The sequence below is a fragment of the Balaenoptera musculus genome, chromosome 12, assembly GCF_009873245.2.
Source record: "Balaenoptera musculus isolate JJ_BM4_2016_0621 chromosome 12, mBalMus1.pri.v3, whole genome shotgun sequence".
Classification (NCBI taxonomy): domain Eukaryota; kingdom Metazoa; phylum Chordata; class Mammalia; order Artiodactyla; family Balaenopteridae; genus Balaenoptera; species Balaenoptera musculus.
Genome location: NC_045796.1, coordinates 49,332,285 through 49,348,823, shown reverse-complemented (window position 1 = coordinate 49,348,823; position 16,539 = coordinate 49,332,285). Strand labels below are relative to the sequence as shown.

Here is a 16,539-nt window from a genome sequence, read left to right as displayed (position 1 = left end):
AGAACTTTATTGAAAGACATGAAAGAAGACCAAATAAAGAGAAATATATCATGTGCATAAATGAGCTAATTTGGTATATAGAAAGACTTAAAATGTTTCTAAATTGGTCTATAAATTCAATAAATTTCCAATAAAATCTCAACAGGGTTCTTCCCAGAAACAAAACAATCTGATCTTAAAATTAACATGGGAAAACTTTTTTTAAAGATCAAGAGTAAATACGACAATTTTGTAGATGGCTAGCGGGAAGCTGCTGCATAGCACAGGGAGATCATCTTGGTGCTTTGTGACGACCTAGAGGGGTGGGATAGGGAGGGTGGGATAGGGAGGGTGGGATAGGGAGGGTGGGAGGGAGGCTTAAGAGGGAGGGGTTATGGGGATGTTTGTATACATATAACTGATTCACTTTGTTGTACAGCAGAAACTAACACAACATGGTAAAGCAATTAGACTCCAATAAAGATGTATTAAAAAAAAAGAGTAAATAAGATAATTCTGAAGCTAAATAGGGCAGATCTGCTCCTGATATATATCATTACTTACAAAGCAACAGTAATTACAACAGTATGATATTAACATGGGAGAACAAAACCGAGGTTGGGAAATTCAGTGGAAAAAAAACTTTTCAATAAATATGTTGGAACCACTAGCTCTTTATATCTAGAAAAATAAATAACAATAAGATCCTTACTATATACACAAGTAAAATGTCAGATGAATTGAAGACCTATATGTGAAAATCCAATCTGTAAGCACACATAAACCTTAAGGATGAAAACTTTCATTACATCTGGATAGGGAAGGAATTGTAAACCAGGTTCAAAAACCAAACAGTAAAGGAAAAAAATTGTTAAATTTAAGGTTAAAATTGAAGACACGTAAAACACTTTTAAAAAAAAGGGAAGAAAATTGAAAAAAAAAAAGCTAACAAAAATTTTGTGGAGACTTTAAAGTGTAATTCTACATGAGGAGAAAATATCTCTATAATAAATATAACTGAGAAAGGCTTGATATCCAGAAAATATGAGGAATTCCTACAAATTAGTAAGAAAAAGAGTACAGATCCAATAGAAAATGAGCAAAAAACATGAATAAGCAATTCTCAGATAAAGAGATCCAAATGCTCAAACTTATTAGTAATCAGGAAATGCAGATTAAACTAAGGAGATTTAGATTTCAAAGAATGAGAATGGCAAAAAATTTTTACATCTTACACTATGAAATATTGTTGAGGATGTAGGGAAGTATAAGCTCTAACACATCGTGGGAATATAAACTTAGGTACATTCTATAGAGCAACTTTGAAATACTGGCTTTACTACCAAATGTGATAGTTTTATTGTTAACATACCTCAAAATCTGAAAAATTAAGCACTAAAATTGAGCTTATAAGGAAAATAAAAGGCTAAGACAAAACTTATGCAACTCTGTAATGAGAACACTAACAAAATCAATAATTGGTACCCGAGGAAATAAACTGCTCAGTCAGGCAGGCAGCTCAGTGTGGCTGGAGGCTGTCATAGCAGATATTAAAAATGCACAGAAAATAATAGCATGGAAATTCTGGGTACATTTTGATTAGGATGGGGCTGGCAGATGCTAAGACAAAGCAAATGGAAGTAGAGCTCTGAGCCAGAAGGCTGCCATTAAAGTACTGAGGAGAGGGTGAAACCTGCCATGAGTCACCGAGGGCACAATGCTAGGATGCAACTCTAGGGAAGGAGGAAGCCCTGGGTGGGTGTAGGTGCTCATTTCTAGCTGTTGTTTAATACAGTCAAAAGAGCCCCTGCTGCCAATGCAGCACTGAAAAGAGGGCTTTTCCTTTCCTTCTGAAGGCTGCAATTCTACTCCTCCTATTCTGGCTCCCCATGCCTAGAAAAATTTTATGCGAAACAACATGACTTCTAAGTAAAACTTTCATTATTCTCTTATTTACCAATCATGTGTAAGCTAACTGTATTACAAAAACCCTGTTAGAATAGATGCTATCTAGGTAGAGTATAATACATACACCCTAAGACCTGGCAAATTACACTTCTGTATGTCTTCTGTAGAGAAACTCTTGCACATGGCCACAAGGTGACAGACGTAACACTGTTAACAACAGTGCAAAAGTGAAAACCATCTGATAGTTGTAGAGAACAGAAACACTTGTTTAGTCTTACAAAAGAATGCTAATCAGCAGCTAAAATGAATGACCTAGAAACATGTAAGAACAAGGATAGATTTCAAAGTTATTATTGCTGACACAAAAGATACTCAACATCATTATTCATGAGGGATATGATGATTAAACCATAATGAGATGCCATTTCACACATACTAGGATGGCTATATAAAAAAAGACAGATAATAACAAGTGTTAGTGAGAACGTGGGGTTTCTGAAACCCTCATATACTGCTGGTGGGAATGTAAAACAGTGCAGTCACTTTGGAAAACAGTTTGGCAATTTATTAAAAATTAAACACAAATTTATCAAATGATCCAGCAATTCTCTTCCTTGGTATCTACTCAAGAAAAATGAAAATATATACCCATACAAAGACATAAATGTTCAGAGCAGCATTATTCTTAAGGGCCAAAAAGTGAAAACAACTCAAATTTTCATCAACTAATGAATTAGTCAATAAAATATATCAGTAGAATGCAATACTACTAGGCAATAAAATGGAATGAAATACTGATAGAGATACTCCAATATGGATGAGCCTGAAAACATTATGCTAAGTGAAAGAAGCAAGGCACAAAAGATCACATTTTGTATGATTTCATTTACATGACATATCCAGAAAAGGCAAATCTTAAGAGACAAGAAAGTAGATGAGTGGTTACTTGGGGTTGGAGGTATGACTGCAAATGGACAAAAAGAATCTTTTGAGAAGGAACTATTCTAAAATTGAATTATGGAGATGTTAGTACAACTCTGTAAACTTACTATAAATCACTGAATTATACACTAAAATGAGTGAATTTTATGTTACATAAATTATACCCCAATTAAGTTGTTAAAAAACATAATGCTGAATGAAAAAAGCAAGTTGCTTAATCTGCGCCAAGTAGGACACCATTTATGTAAAATCTAAAACCTAAAATAATAGTATATGTTTTGGACATACATATATAAGAAAATATAAAATCATATATGGTAACAGTTTGTACCAACTTCAAACTAGTGCTTACCTCTAGAGATGAAGAAAAGGTAAAAGAATGGGAGAGAGGTTTCTGCTACATCAATGATGTTTACTTCTTAGGAAAAAAAAAATTTAGCTAACTCAACCAAATACTAATATCTCAGTGCTAGATACACAGGATGTCTGTTATGGTATTTTCTGTACACTTGAAAGAAAACCTCACCTTTGCTCAACTCTGTGTCTTTGTGGACTTCTACCATATTAGCCGGTGTACAGTGAGGAATTTCAGGAGACAGAACCTCAGAGTGCAATGTTAATTCAGCAGAGAACTCCTGGGATCCATCGCTGTAGTCCACAGATCCTGATAATGTTCTGCTTAATTAAAAAATATCCTTTATAACAAACTATATATCAAAGCAATAAAATTAGTTCTGAGATCTATAATAAATAACCACTTACACAGAGAAATCATTCTGTTTGAGAATTTCCTGGAGTCTCTTCTGAAAATTTTTTTCACTTTCTGTTGCTGGCACAAACCTGCGATCTTTGAATTTTAAAAGTGCATTAAAAAATGTAGATAGCAAATGGATGAAATATTTTCCTTTTTCCTAGAAGAGCTTTTAAAATGGTAGCAATTTCCTATCCTTGACACATATAACACCACCTAAAAGTAGTCCTATTATAAATCAAACAAAAGAGAAATGGTTGTTACTGAAGCTATGAAATTAAGCACTTAAAGTCAGTCTAAGATTAAGTTCTATAACTTAAATCTAAAAGAGAAAAACATTACTTTCTACCTATAAATGTATCATACAACCTGAACCTAGAAATTTTCCCTTTATAAAATATTTCTATTTTAAAAGGCATTAAAGGCATTCAAAACTTATCAAAGGATTTTTAGTGTCCAAGAGATTATAATATAAATTTTAATTGGACTTCAGTACAGGCTTACTACTGTATTTCAGATACATTTGCCTTTTGAATTATGTCTTCTATTCTTTTATCTTTATTTAAAAATTTTTGTTGTATCCATGGCATTACTTAAGCCCCTTCAAATTCTTTTTGAATATAGCAGGGTTTAGTAAAAAATAAAATTTTTTTTACTATTTACTATTTTTAGAGTATTTTCTTCAGAGATACACAAGGTAATCAAAGTCAGAATTTATATGACATACCCAGAAAATAACATGGGGGCAGAATTTCATGGGTGACATTTTCAAAGCGTAATGAACTAAACGAAGTATTTCTAAGTTGGGATTCATGCTCTTCTGTAAGTATTCTATAGCTCATTTGGAAATACAAGAGGTTAAAACATACCACAGAATGAAAAAGGAGAAAAAGGTACTATCAGTGAAAACCAAGGCCAATGAAGATGTCAATTTCTCATACGAACAGAGACAATGAGTGACACTTTGGAGGTACAGAATTATGGTTCAGAGCAATGAGAATAGGGAAAATATATATAGAAAATTTAAAGGTAGTTTGAAAAGCAAAATCTAATGTCAAGGTAAAAATTCAATGGCTTAAACTTTTCCATTAAAATATCCAGTTAAAAGAAAATCATTTATACCTTGTGATTCGGGTTGACTAATTTGAGAAGTTTCATTTTTGTTTCTTCGCCGTTGCTTTTCATCTTCCCATATGGCCTGTAGACCAGGGTTTCCACCAATTTGAGCTGTAATCATAATAATACTTCAATACTACAAGGGTCAAAGTGAAAAATACTTGCTTAAAAAAATCCATACTTAAAAAAAAATTCTGTCTTTTAAGAAAAACAATTACCTACTTTGTGTAATAAAACAGACAAATTATCCCAACCTATATTTACTATATTACTCCTTTTTTAGTTTTCCTACTAGTTCCCAAAAACACAGCAAGTGAATAAGATTCAAACATTTGATGATAGCCAACAGACCTGAAAGTCTCCTCCCTGGTATATAACCTGAAAATAAAAAAATTAAAAGGCAGAGCATAGTAAATTCTTTTATAATGGCTAATTTATTTAGTGTCACACTTACTTTAGGTTCATGTCTATGCAAACAAACTCATATGAATGAAAGCATAAATGAAAAAATAATGACTATTCCATCAGAGGTACAGAAAAAAATCTTCATAACATTTTACATCCTCCTTCTTTAAATAATTTCACTACCCTAGTAATGTTTTCTTCCCTACTTTTTCCATCCTTTGGTCACGGATTTTTAAAAATAAAAACATATATTAAGAATAACTGTGTATATACCTTCAATGTCCAACCGATTTAAGATATCAGCAGCTACAGCATCCACTTCTAATTCACAAGTACTCTGTGGTTCAACACCTTCCAGTATTAAAGAGCTGTATTAAAGAAGTATCAAAAGACAATAATTATGTAAGAGAAAATTTTCTTAAGATTTTTATTACTTAAAAATTTTTCATGTTTACGTGGTAACCAGGAAAGCCAGTGACCCTATATTAATTCACAATTATTCATGACATAATTGATACTTTGTGTGTATATACAAAGAAATGAAAAACAGGAAGAGAAACACAAAATTCACAACTCCATTGAGATACTTTTGGAGTCTATTTTACATATTTTGGTTCATTATATTTTATAGAAAAGGAATGTACAATGTTTCAGCATGTGGGTCACATCCAGGGCAGGATGGGATAAAATAACAGAGGGACAACAGAGGGGATGCATCAAAAACCATACACATATGCAATTATTTGCCCAGAGGCATCTATCTCCGCAATCATAGATGGTTTTTAAAAATGAGGAGGGAATATATATATAACAAGAGATGAGGGGAGGTGAACATACTGAAAAGTGGGCAAATGATACTGTTCTCCCTGCCCTCAACTACTGCTGAGCTGGGGAATGTTTAAAAATTTTCCATAACTATAGAATTGAGAAACCACATGAGTCCAATAGTGGGATCACAGCTAGGAAAAGAGGTGACACCATGAGGTCATTACTTTTTATGAGAACTACAGAGAACTATTTCCCACTAATGCTCTTTGACTCAAAAGCATTTTTGTTTTTCATCAGAGCCACATGAAAGATTTAAGATGACACCATATACATGTCCCTGCTTGACAGAATAAACATAGGACAACTAGTATGGATCCCAGTTTATCCATTCCAAAATTCAGATCTCCTACCAATAGGGACACCAAATGAAAAGGAGAGAACTTTTACTAGAAAGTGGGTGATAGAAGATTTCATTAATATTTGAAACATTTTAAAATGTTTTATGAGAAACATTAATAAAACCTCATTTTCCATTGTCTATACCTAAGGAATGGGTGTTTGAATAGAAATTTTGATGGAATATTAGAGATTAATTTGTTAAACCACAGAACTTTTACTATTTATATATATGCATAGACACAACACACACATATATCTTTTTACCATTGATAGAGAAGGGACATATTAGTCAACCTATCACAATATATCCATCCCTTTAACTTTCAGAAAAAGTAATTCTCAATATAGCGTGTCTTCTTTACCCATATAATTTACCAACATCAGTTATGCCATGAATTAAAGTACCAGATAAAATAGTTTTTGGCCAACAGTTTTCTCCTTTATACTAAAAAGTTTCACACTTTTGGAAGCGTTGTATTATACATTTCAAGGGTGAATTTTCCAGGAGTAGAACATTTGTGACAAAGGAGGGAAACAATAACATTAAAAAATGCAATCTCATAGTAGGAATTTACAACTATTTCTTGCCTACTTCAGACATTCAGTATAGGAGGAGTTCCTAGGGAAAGGAAGTAGTTTTCAGAATTAAAAATTTGTTTCCAGTAAACAGAAAAAGTGAGTAAAAAAATTGAGTCAGCAAATACATGTAGACCATTCACTTTAGTCATGAAAGGTAGATAAGCAATACAATGGTATTTAGACAACCATGCCTCTCTGAACATTCTGTTCATAGCTTAACACAACAGACAATTACAGTCAGTAATTACAATCACTGAGGGTGGAGCTCAGACATCTACAATTTAAAAAATCTCTTCAGATCATTCTGATGGACAGCCAGGTTGATATTACTGCAGTAGACTCAACTTCTGTGAATTCAACACTCTGGCAAATGACCCTGAAGGTCCAGGATATGTGGTAATTTACAACAAGCTAGCAGGTAAGGTTAGTACAGCTGCTAACTCAGCACTCTTATTATGAGTTTGTTGCTCTCTATTTGTTATGGCCCTTGAAATAATATTTGTGAAGGGATATAAAATACTTTTGGGTTAAAAAAAAAAACCAAACAAAAAAAGGTACCCAGAGGAAGGTGCTAGTACTGGGGATAAAAATGAGACTAATAAAATTTAAGAGCACTGATTTGGCAAAAATGTTTGACATTATGTTATCTGTATTTGATGAAATTATGGATTTTCATATTTAATATAAGAATCCTAAAAACTTGGGACAAAAATATATAGCTAGCCTACATTTATTATAAATTCTAATTCTGAATACCTTGTCTAGTTTCACTAGTTTGCCTTTTCATACCTTTGCTCTTAAAAGTAATGATTCAAACTTTTCATTATAATACAGAGAGCTTCTCCAAACTAAGTCATAAGCAGTGAAGCTTTACTATAGTCTTATGACCTAACCAGAAAGATGTTTGTTCAAAAAGGCTTCAAATAAAAATAAACCTGAACTTGAATTGATCATGCAAAAAACAAGTTACTCAGTGTAGAACTTTGAAAACCACGGGATCTAGTGAGTAGGTAAAATCCTTGGGTTAAGCTGATTTGCTCCAATTTTAGAGACATAGAGGAACTGTATCACAGGCATAAAAATGAGACAGTAAATAGTTTGTCAGTCACTTTGCTCTGGACTGATTAGAAATTGAATTTGATGTGGTAAATAATGCTCTCTCTAAAGTTGATACCACTTCAACACAATTATAAAAACAATTCTGCTGTATCTGAGAAGGAACCTAGAAGTACATGTGTATGTGTACATATACAACTTTTACCAAAAAGTCCTGATACATGTTGACTGAATCCAGAGGTAAAGCAAGTCACTGTCCATTTGAAGTCTTTGAAGTCTCATTCTGGTATAATATTCCAGTCATGAAACAATGTATTTCAATCATTATTTAATGAGATTCTCTCTTAATTTTAGGTCTTAAAAAGCCCAAGTAATTCTATAATATGGAAATTCTGTGAAGAACATATTAAGATCTTAAACTATATAAATTAAGCTCTGAACAAATATTTTGACAGTTTATCTTCAACTGATTAATAAATTCACACTTTCTTACTTTGAAATAAAAAATAAAGTCATTTAACTAAACACTTTTTCTACTTTGCACTTTACATAAAAAATATCTGCTTAAAAACGTATCAGGAGGGCTTCCCTGGTGGCGCAGTGGTTGAGAATCTGCCTGCCAATGCAGGGAACACGGGTTCGAGCCCTGGTCTGGGAAGATCCCACATGCCGCGGAGCGACTAGGCCCGTGAGCCACAATTGCTGAGCCTGCGTGTCTGGAGCCTGTGCTCCGCAAGAAGAGAGGCCGCGATAGTGAGAGGCCCGCGCGCCGCGATGAAGAGTGGCCCCCGCTTGCCGCAACTGGAGAAAGCCCTCGCACAGAAACAAAGACCCAACACAGCCATAAATAAATAAATACATACATACATACATAAATAAATAAAATTTAAAAAAAAGTATCAGGTGACATATGTGTAGTGAAAAGAGGAAACCATACCACCCTATCAATATCCAAATGATCAATAAAAGGATCAAGAAAGCTTGGGCAACAACTTTGTGGCATAAAACAGAAATCCTATGAGTTCTATGTAGATTAAGCTATTACTGATAATTTAGATAGGTACTGATTATATATCTGCTTTATGGTAGGGAAATCTAAACATTTGGAATATGTTACCGTCTCTAAGAAAGTCTAATAAATAATAAAAGTCAAAAGAAATTATAAGTTGTATTATTCATATACACTATGTCAACCCACTTTTTTCCCCACAAATATTTAATATTTGGAAATAATTGGGGGTTATTTTTATTAAAAATATTCGCCATTTAGGGTTTTTTTGGCTGTGTTGGGTCTCTTTTGCTATGCGTGGGCTTTCTCTATTTGCAGCGAGTGGAGGCTACTCTTCACTGCGGTGTGTGGGCTTCTCACTGCGGTGTCTTCTCTTCTTGCAGAGCACAGGCTCTAGGTACGTGGGCTCAGAAGTCGTGGCTCACGGGCTCTAGAGCACAGGCTCAGTAGTTGTGGCACAGGGGCTTAGTTGCTACGCGGCATGTGGGATCTTCCCAGACCACGGATCGAACCCGTGTCCCCTGCACTGGCAGATGGATTCTTAACCACTACGCCACCAGGGAAGTCCCGCCATTTAGGTTTTAAATTGTTATTTTATTATGCGATTTTTACTTGACAAGTTATAGGATGTCAATTTAGAATGTACAAAGAAGATGGATGTTGGAGAGAAGTATAAACACATCCAGATTTCTTTTATTAATTAGGTAATAACTAGGTATATTTTCATGCTATTTTCACGGTCTGTTCTTGAAATCTATGATCCATGTAATACACTAATGTTGAGATTTGCTTTTTTGATAAACTTATAGATAAAAAACAATTATAATAAAGGTTAAAATTAAATTATGCTAACCACTGATTTCTGAATAGAGTAGGATATATGTAAATAACTTTTCCTTTCCTTTACAACATAAACTAACCTTGGTATTTCGTCTTCTTCCCACCGAAATAAAGTACCAGTAAGAGAATTTCTTCCTGGTAGCTGATTCTTGCAAGATCCACTCGCACGTAATGGATCACCTAGGAATAAAAAGGTAAAAGGGGTAAGTTCCACTTTTAACTTACATATAATTACCCTTTAAGTATATTAGTATACAAAACCCATATGACCAGTTCCTAAAATTGTATCCTAAAAATTCATAAACATACCAGAATGCATATGCACAGCGGAGAATAACAATTCCAAACTGAGATGGGGAAAAGTATTTGCAATATATGGATATGAAAGAGAAATGGCCACAATACCTTCATACTAGAATAAAAGTATGATACATTTAAATGCGCTATTGTGATAGGTATGCTTCAAATCTCATTTTAAAAATAAAGAACTAAGAATTTTTGTAGACTTTAAATTCCTAGGGTATTCTATATGAGCCTCAACTAAAATTCTAGTGGAAATCAGATTCCAGATAAAACTCAAAACATACTTTAATGCTAATCCCTGAATAAAAAGAAAATACACAATGCATTTCGAAAGTAATGGCAGTAACAGTGAGTGGAAACCTGGGGCAAATGCAAATACAATTTGACGAGCAGTTGGAGGGAACTATGCATTTGCTTAGTTGTCCCAGCTGCAGAAACTGAGTCCTGGGGCCATGCTTTGGAAGTAGTCTCTAAATTTTAGCAATTTTTTTGTGACCTCTTATGGGGAATTTAAATTTTCAGATAAAGAAAGCTTGAGTGAGTGGCAAAGAAGGAATCCTAACATTAAGAAAGATATTAAATTTGCAATCCTCTCCACTAAATTTGATACTTTTTCTTATTTGGTTAGCTTGATCACAAAATTATGTAATTAATTAGACTTACCATCTTTGCTATTTTAACAAAACACATAACAAACCATGTAACTGATTCTATATACCTTCAGAAGTTTTTGAAGGCTTTGCTGTTATGTGGCTAGGGCATTTATATGAAATTACTTTGCAAGTTGTAAATTAAAACACAAATATTATTTTCTAAGAAATTTATATGAGTGAAAAATCTATACAAGTTTACTAATTCAAAGTTATCTATCACAGTATAAGAATTCACACTTTACCTCTACTTTATGTATTATTTTCTTTTATAAATACATATATAATTCTTTTCAACTCTGGATGTTAAAAATGTAATATAAAGCCACTATGGAGAACTGTAAAAAAATCCCTCTGTGATGCTAAAGATATTTACTCTATTTAATTACTTCTATATACTTCACCTTAACAACAGTAATTAGCAACATCTCCGTTTCATTTGGCAACTGAGTATATAACTGAATAATAAGACAAAATGGTATATGCATATGTAATATTAAAATTTCTAAATATTTTTCACTTTTGAATTTACTTTCAAAAGACTACATTATGTACTAAATTAACTTGTCTTACAAGATTAAAATGTTAAGTTGTGCATATATATGTAACATATTTACAATAAGAAGTTTACTGTCCATTTAATTATGAGTCTGATATTACGTGACAAAATACAAAAAAAATTCACCTATTCTTTTCATGATTTCATTATAATCTTTTATCTATTTTTTTTTACAAAACAAAAACCTAAAATAAACATTTTATTTCACCATACTTGAAATTTCCCTGCTTTTAATTTCCCCCAACGAAATTTCATTTATTTCTGCCTTCAAATTGTAAAAGTTTTCCATATTTTGAAAAAAAATCCCTTCCAATACTCATCTAACTTTTATAACTAAAATAAATGGCTTACATATATTTGCTAATTCAAACTTTTCTCATGCTTTTTCACCTACTGGAAACAAACTTTTGTAAAACTGACCTCCTTTTCCTATAAATACCTCCCGTACATTCTCTAGAACCTTTTCCATTCGTCAATTCTTCTTGAACTCCCAGCTATATTTGACACTGATAACCAAACTGTTATTCTTTTTTCCCCCAATAACCTTTTTATTTTGGAATAATTTTAAATACAGGAAAGTTACAAGGATGGTACAGTTTCTGAATCTGCTTACCACACGCCTCCCATTGTTAACATTTTACATTATAGCACATCTGTCAAAACAAAAAAACTGACACAGATACCTTCGTATTAGCTACACTATACACTTTATTTGAATTTCAGCAGTTTATCCACTACTCTCCATTTTCTGTTTCAGGATCCAATGTAGGGTACCACATTGTAGTTAGTTATCATGTCTCCCTAGTCTCCTCTGGTCTATTTCTCAGTCTTTCCTTGTTTTTCATGACCTTGACAGTCATCAGTACTGGTCAGTTCACCTATAGGACGTCCTCCAATCTGGGTTCGTTGATGTTTTCCTCATGATTAGATTGTTATTATGGGTTTCCATGAAGAATACCACAGATGTGAAGCAGCCTCATCATATCGTATGAGAGGGGACACGATATCCACATGCCATCACTGGAGATGTTAACCACCAATACTTGGTTAAGGTACAATTTCATGGGTTTCAAGAATGCACAGAATCATACCACCATGCCAGTAACATACAGAATAATTCCTTCATCCTAAAATTTCCCCTATATATTGGCTTTGTAGTCAACATTCTCCTCTTCTCCAACTCCTGGCAACCATTAATATGTTTTACATTTCTACAGTTTTGCCTTTACCAGAATGTTGTATGAATAAAATCAAACAACTTGTAGTCCTCTGGGTCTGGCTTCTTTCACTTAGTAAAATGCATTAAAGATTCATCGATGTTGTATGAATCAAGAGCTTGATGTGTTTTACTGATAAATAACATTCCACTGTATTGGTATATTAACAGTTTATCCATTGCCCCATTGAGTGGACATCTTGGTTACTTTAGATTTTTAGCAATTATGAAATAAAGTTGCTATATACATTTGCATACAGGTTTTTAGGTGGACATGAGTTTTAAATCACTTGGTAAACATACAGGAGTGTAACTGCTGGGTCATATGGTAAGTCTATATTTAACATTACAAGAAACTGCCAAACTGTCTTCCAAAGTGACTACACCATTTTGCCTTCCCACAAGCAATGAATGAGAGTTGATGCTGTTCCCATCCTTACCAGCATTTGTTTATGCCTAGTTTTTTTTGGATTTTAACCATTCTAATAGGCGTGTAATGGTTGCTCTTTGTGGTTTTAAAATGCATTTCCCGGGCTTCCCTGGTGGCGCAATGGTTGAGAATCTGCCTGCTAATGCAGGGGACACGGGTTCGAGCCCTGGTCTGGGAAGATCCCACATGCCGCGGAGCGACTAGGCCCATGAGCCACAACTACTGAGCCTGCGCGTCTGGAGCCTGTGCTCCGCAACAAGAGAGGCCGTGATAGTGAGAGGCCCGCGCACCGCGATGAAGAGTGGTCCCTGCTCGCCGCAACTAGAGAAAGCCCTCGCACAGAAACGAAGACCCAACACGGTCAAATAAATAAATAAATAAATAAATAATTCAGGAGCTCTTAATAAATAAATAAATAAATAAATAAAATAAAATGCATTTCCCTAATGATATATACTGTTGAGAATCATCTATTCCTGTTTGCCATCCTTATATCTTCTTCTTTGTTGAAGTGTCTGTTCAGGTCTTTTGACCATTTTTAATGGGGTTGTTTGCTTTCCTATTATCGAGTTTTAGGAATTCTTTATATATTCAAGATATAAGTACTTTATCAGCTATGTAATTTGAAAATATTCTCTCCCAGTCTGTGACTTATCTTTTTATTCTCTTAATATTATTTTTTACAGAGAAAAAGTTTTTAACTTTGACGAAATCAACTTGTCAGGAGATTTTCTCATTGTTTTCTTCTAGAAGTCTGATAGATTTATATTTTACATTTAAGTCTCTGATCCATTTTGAGTTAATTTTTATACAAGGTATGAAGTATCTGTCTGGTCTCTTATTTTTATTTTCTGGCATATGGATACCCAATGATTCCACCACCTAAGATGAAGTTCTAGATTTGGGAATCTCTTTTAGTCCCAGGAGATTCAAACTGGGCTGAAATGCCTCAAAGTTGTTCCACTTCCTAGTTTGGGTCTATCTCTTTGAAACCCTACCTTACTCTGGAGGGTTCCAACCTGTCCAGCAGGCCCTGAGTTGTTGTTTCTGGCTCCCTCACCTAGTAAGGCTGTCTCAATGGAGGCAGCCAGGATTAGCAAACCCCTCAGGGCAAAGGCTGTTTTCAGCACTCTATCTCCTCTTTCGGCCAGTACTTCTTTATTGTTTATAGTCTCTGCGATAGATTAAGATTAAAAAAAAAAAAATCTTACCTAGTTCTTAAATTGGTTTTAGTAGGAGGGTGGATCCCAATAACCTAACCCACCATTCAGGGGGAAAAAGTCCTCCCTGGTTACTTTTCAGAGCACAGTTTGGGTATGGTAGAAGAAACCCAAGGAGTTAAACCAAAAAAGAATAGCTGGTAAACAACAAGAGAAAAAAAGGCTAACTTTTGGTTTTAAAAGTTTGTCAGTGAAAGAGAAGAAAATAATTATAACAGAAAGGACAGCAGGGTTGGAGGAAAAATGTTGGTTTCACTTTGTTTTAAGTAGAGGAGAAGGAATCCAACAATAAAATGCAAAAGATGTTACAGCATTTTAACCAGAAATTCTATTCCTAGGTATATGCCCAAGAGAAATGAAAACATACGGCTACACGAATACTTGTACATGAATGTTCACAGCAGCACTGTTCATAAGAGCCAAAAGGAGGAAACCCAAACATCCGTCAATTGATGAATCAATAAACGATGTAGCATATTCATAGCAGAATATTACCTGGCCATAAAAAGGAATGAAATACTGATACATGCCACAACATGGATGAACCATGAAAACATTAGGCTAAGTGAAAACAAACAAACATATGATTCCATTTATATGAGATGTGCAGAATGGGCAAACAGAGAGACAGAAAGAAGATTCATGGTTGCTAAGGGGTGGAGGCATGGGAGGATTGGGGGTGATTGATAAAGACTATAGGATTTCCTTTAGAGGTGTTGAAAATGTTCTAAATTTGATTGTGGTGATGGATGCACAGCTCTGTGAATATATTAAAAACCACAGAGGTGTCCATTTTAAATGAGTGAATTGTAAGGCATGTGAATTATATCTCAATAAAGCTATTACCAAAAAAATTTACTTTGAGATTCTTTTCCTGATACACTCTAAGACATTTTTGCATATTTCTTTTTATTCTTTATCCACTCAGCATTTATTTTCTAAATATATATTATTTTATAAATCATAAATTACATAATACTTGTTCAAAGCTTTAATTTGAACTTGCAAAATTAACCTTACTTTTCCTCCTTGCTTTTCGGAACTTGACAGCAGCCAGATTTATTAAATTCATTCCATACAGATTGTAGTCAATGAAGAGCTGTAGGAGGTAGGGAATATGCGCTTCATGAGGCTGATAAAATTTATTCATTATGGCTCCACTTTGCAAAAGTTCACATATCCTAAATTAGAAAAAAAAAGTTATATCATAAAATTATGTTTCCTAAAATGTTAAGTGAAATGGTGATTATACAAATATAGAGAATAAAACACATTATACTAGCACACAAAATTTTGATTTCAATTATACTGGAAATTTGTATTTTGTTGGAAATTGAAAGTTTAAAATCAAGTTTTAAAGTAAGCTGCATGCTCTGAAAGAAAATGACAAAAAATGCCTTGAATGAAGAATATTTTGACTTCTAAAACTAATTTAATGCTAACTATACTGAAAAACCTAAAATGTCAAAAGGATTTTTTAAATATGAGCTTTTTAAAAAAGTTCAGAAAAAAAATTGAAAAGGTTATACAAAAATTCTAAAAAAGGACATATGACTCAATCAACCACACAGAGATGTTACCACTTTTGATATTTTTATTCTCTGAGCTATTTTTCCTTCATGATGGGGAATACAAACAATAGGCAATTATAAATAGTGCAAGTGCTATGCAGGGGAAGTATATGAAACATCTAGAAGGGATATTAACCAGACTAGCTTCTGCAAAGCCTTCTTGAAGAGAAGTCTCTAAAGCAGGAGACTAAACAATGAACTGGAAATACTTTTTCTCAGAGAGGAGAAGAGTATTTCATGCGAATAAAATTGCACATGTAAAGGGTCACAAGAAAATGTGGTTTATTCAAGAACTGAAACCACTGAGTGAGGCTTAGAGACAGAGGCTATGGTGGTGGTGGGGGAAGGGTAGAGAGGTAATGAGAAGTCATATCATGCAGAGCCTATTAAAGACATCTGAAAAGGTGGTGGAATGTGCCTGTGAAGTGAAGAGCAGGAAAATGAAATGACCAGGTTAGCTAGAGAATGCAGAACACTAGAGACAGAGAGTGAGAGATTACTGTGGAAAAAATAAGATGATGGTGGCTTTAACAAGGATCATGGAAATGTGTTGATTCAGGAGACATATAAGAAATAAAATGGTCAGGCCTTGATGACTAACTAGATATGGAGGGTGAGACAATATGAGTTGAGGATAATGCCTAGATATCTTGGTTAAGCAGCTAGTTGGTGGTGCTACATTACTGGAAGAAAACAGGTTTGTTTGGGGATTTTATTTGGAGAGGAAATAAAGACAAACTCAGTTTTAGACATACTGGAGTTTAGGTATACTGGAGCATTCAGGGAGATTTCTATAAAAATATTAGAAATAAATGATAATAAAGATGAGGATAAGGAT

At 33.9% G+C, this 16,539-nt stretch overlaps 1 protein-coding gene across 4 annotated transcripts in view; it reads right to left on the bottom strand.

Moving 5' to 3' along the window:
• REV3L (REV3 like, DNA directed polymerase zeta catalytic subunit) overlaps positions 1-16,539 on the bottom strand; it is a 190,888-nt gene that overhangs the window by 103,869 nt on the left and 70,480 nt on the right. For 3 of the 4 annotated variants that reach the window (XM_036871281.1, XM_036871283.1, XM_036871284.1), the window contains exons 4-9: positions 15,151-15,311; positions 9,833-9,932; positions 5,375-5,469; positions 4,703-4,807; positions 3,592-3,676; positions 3,356-3,507 (exon numbers count right to left, since the gene is read on the bottom strand). In XM_036871281.1, the coding sequence (XP_036727176.1) occupies positions 3,356-3,507; positions 3,592-3,676; positions 4,703-4,807; positions 5,375-5,469; positions 9,833-9,932; positions 15,151-15,311 (698 nt within the window). The remainder of the gene's footprint in view (positions 1-3,355; positions 3,508-3,591; positions 3,677-4,702; positions 4,808-5,374; positions 5,470-9,832; positions 9,933-15,150; positions 15,312-16,539) is intronic. The other variant, XM_036871282.1, reaches the window with a different exon arrangement.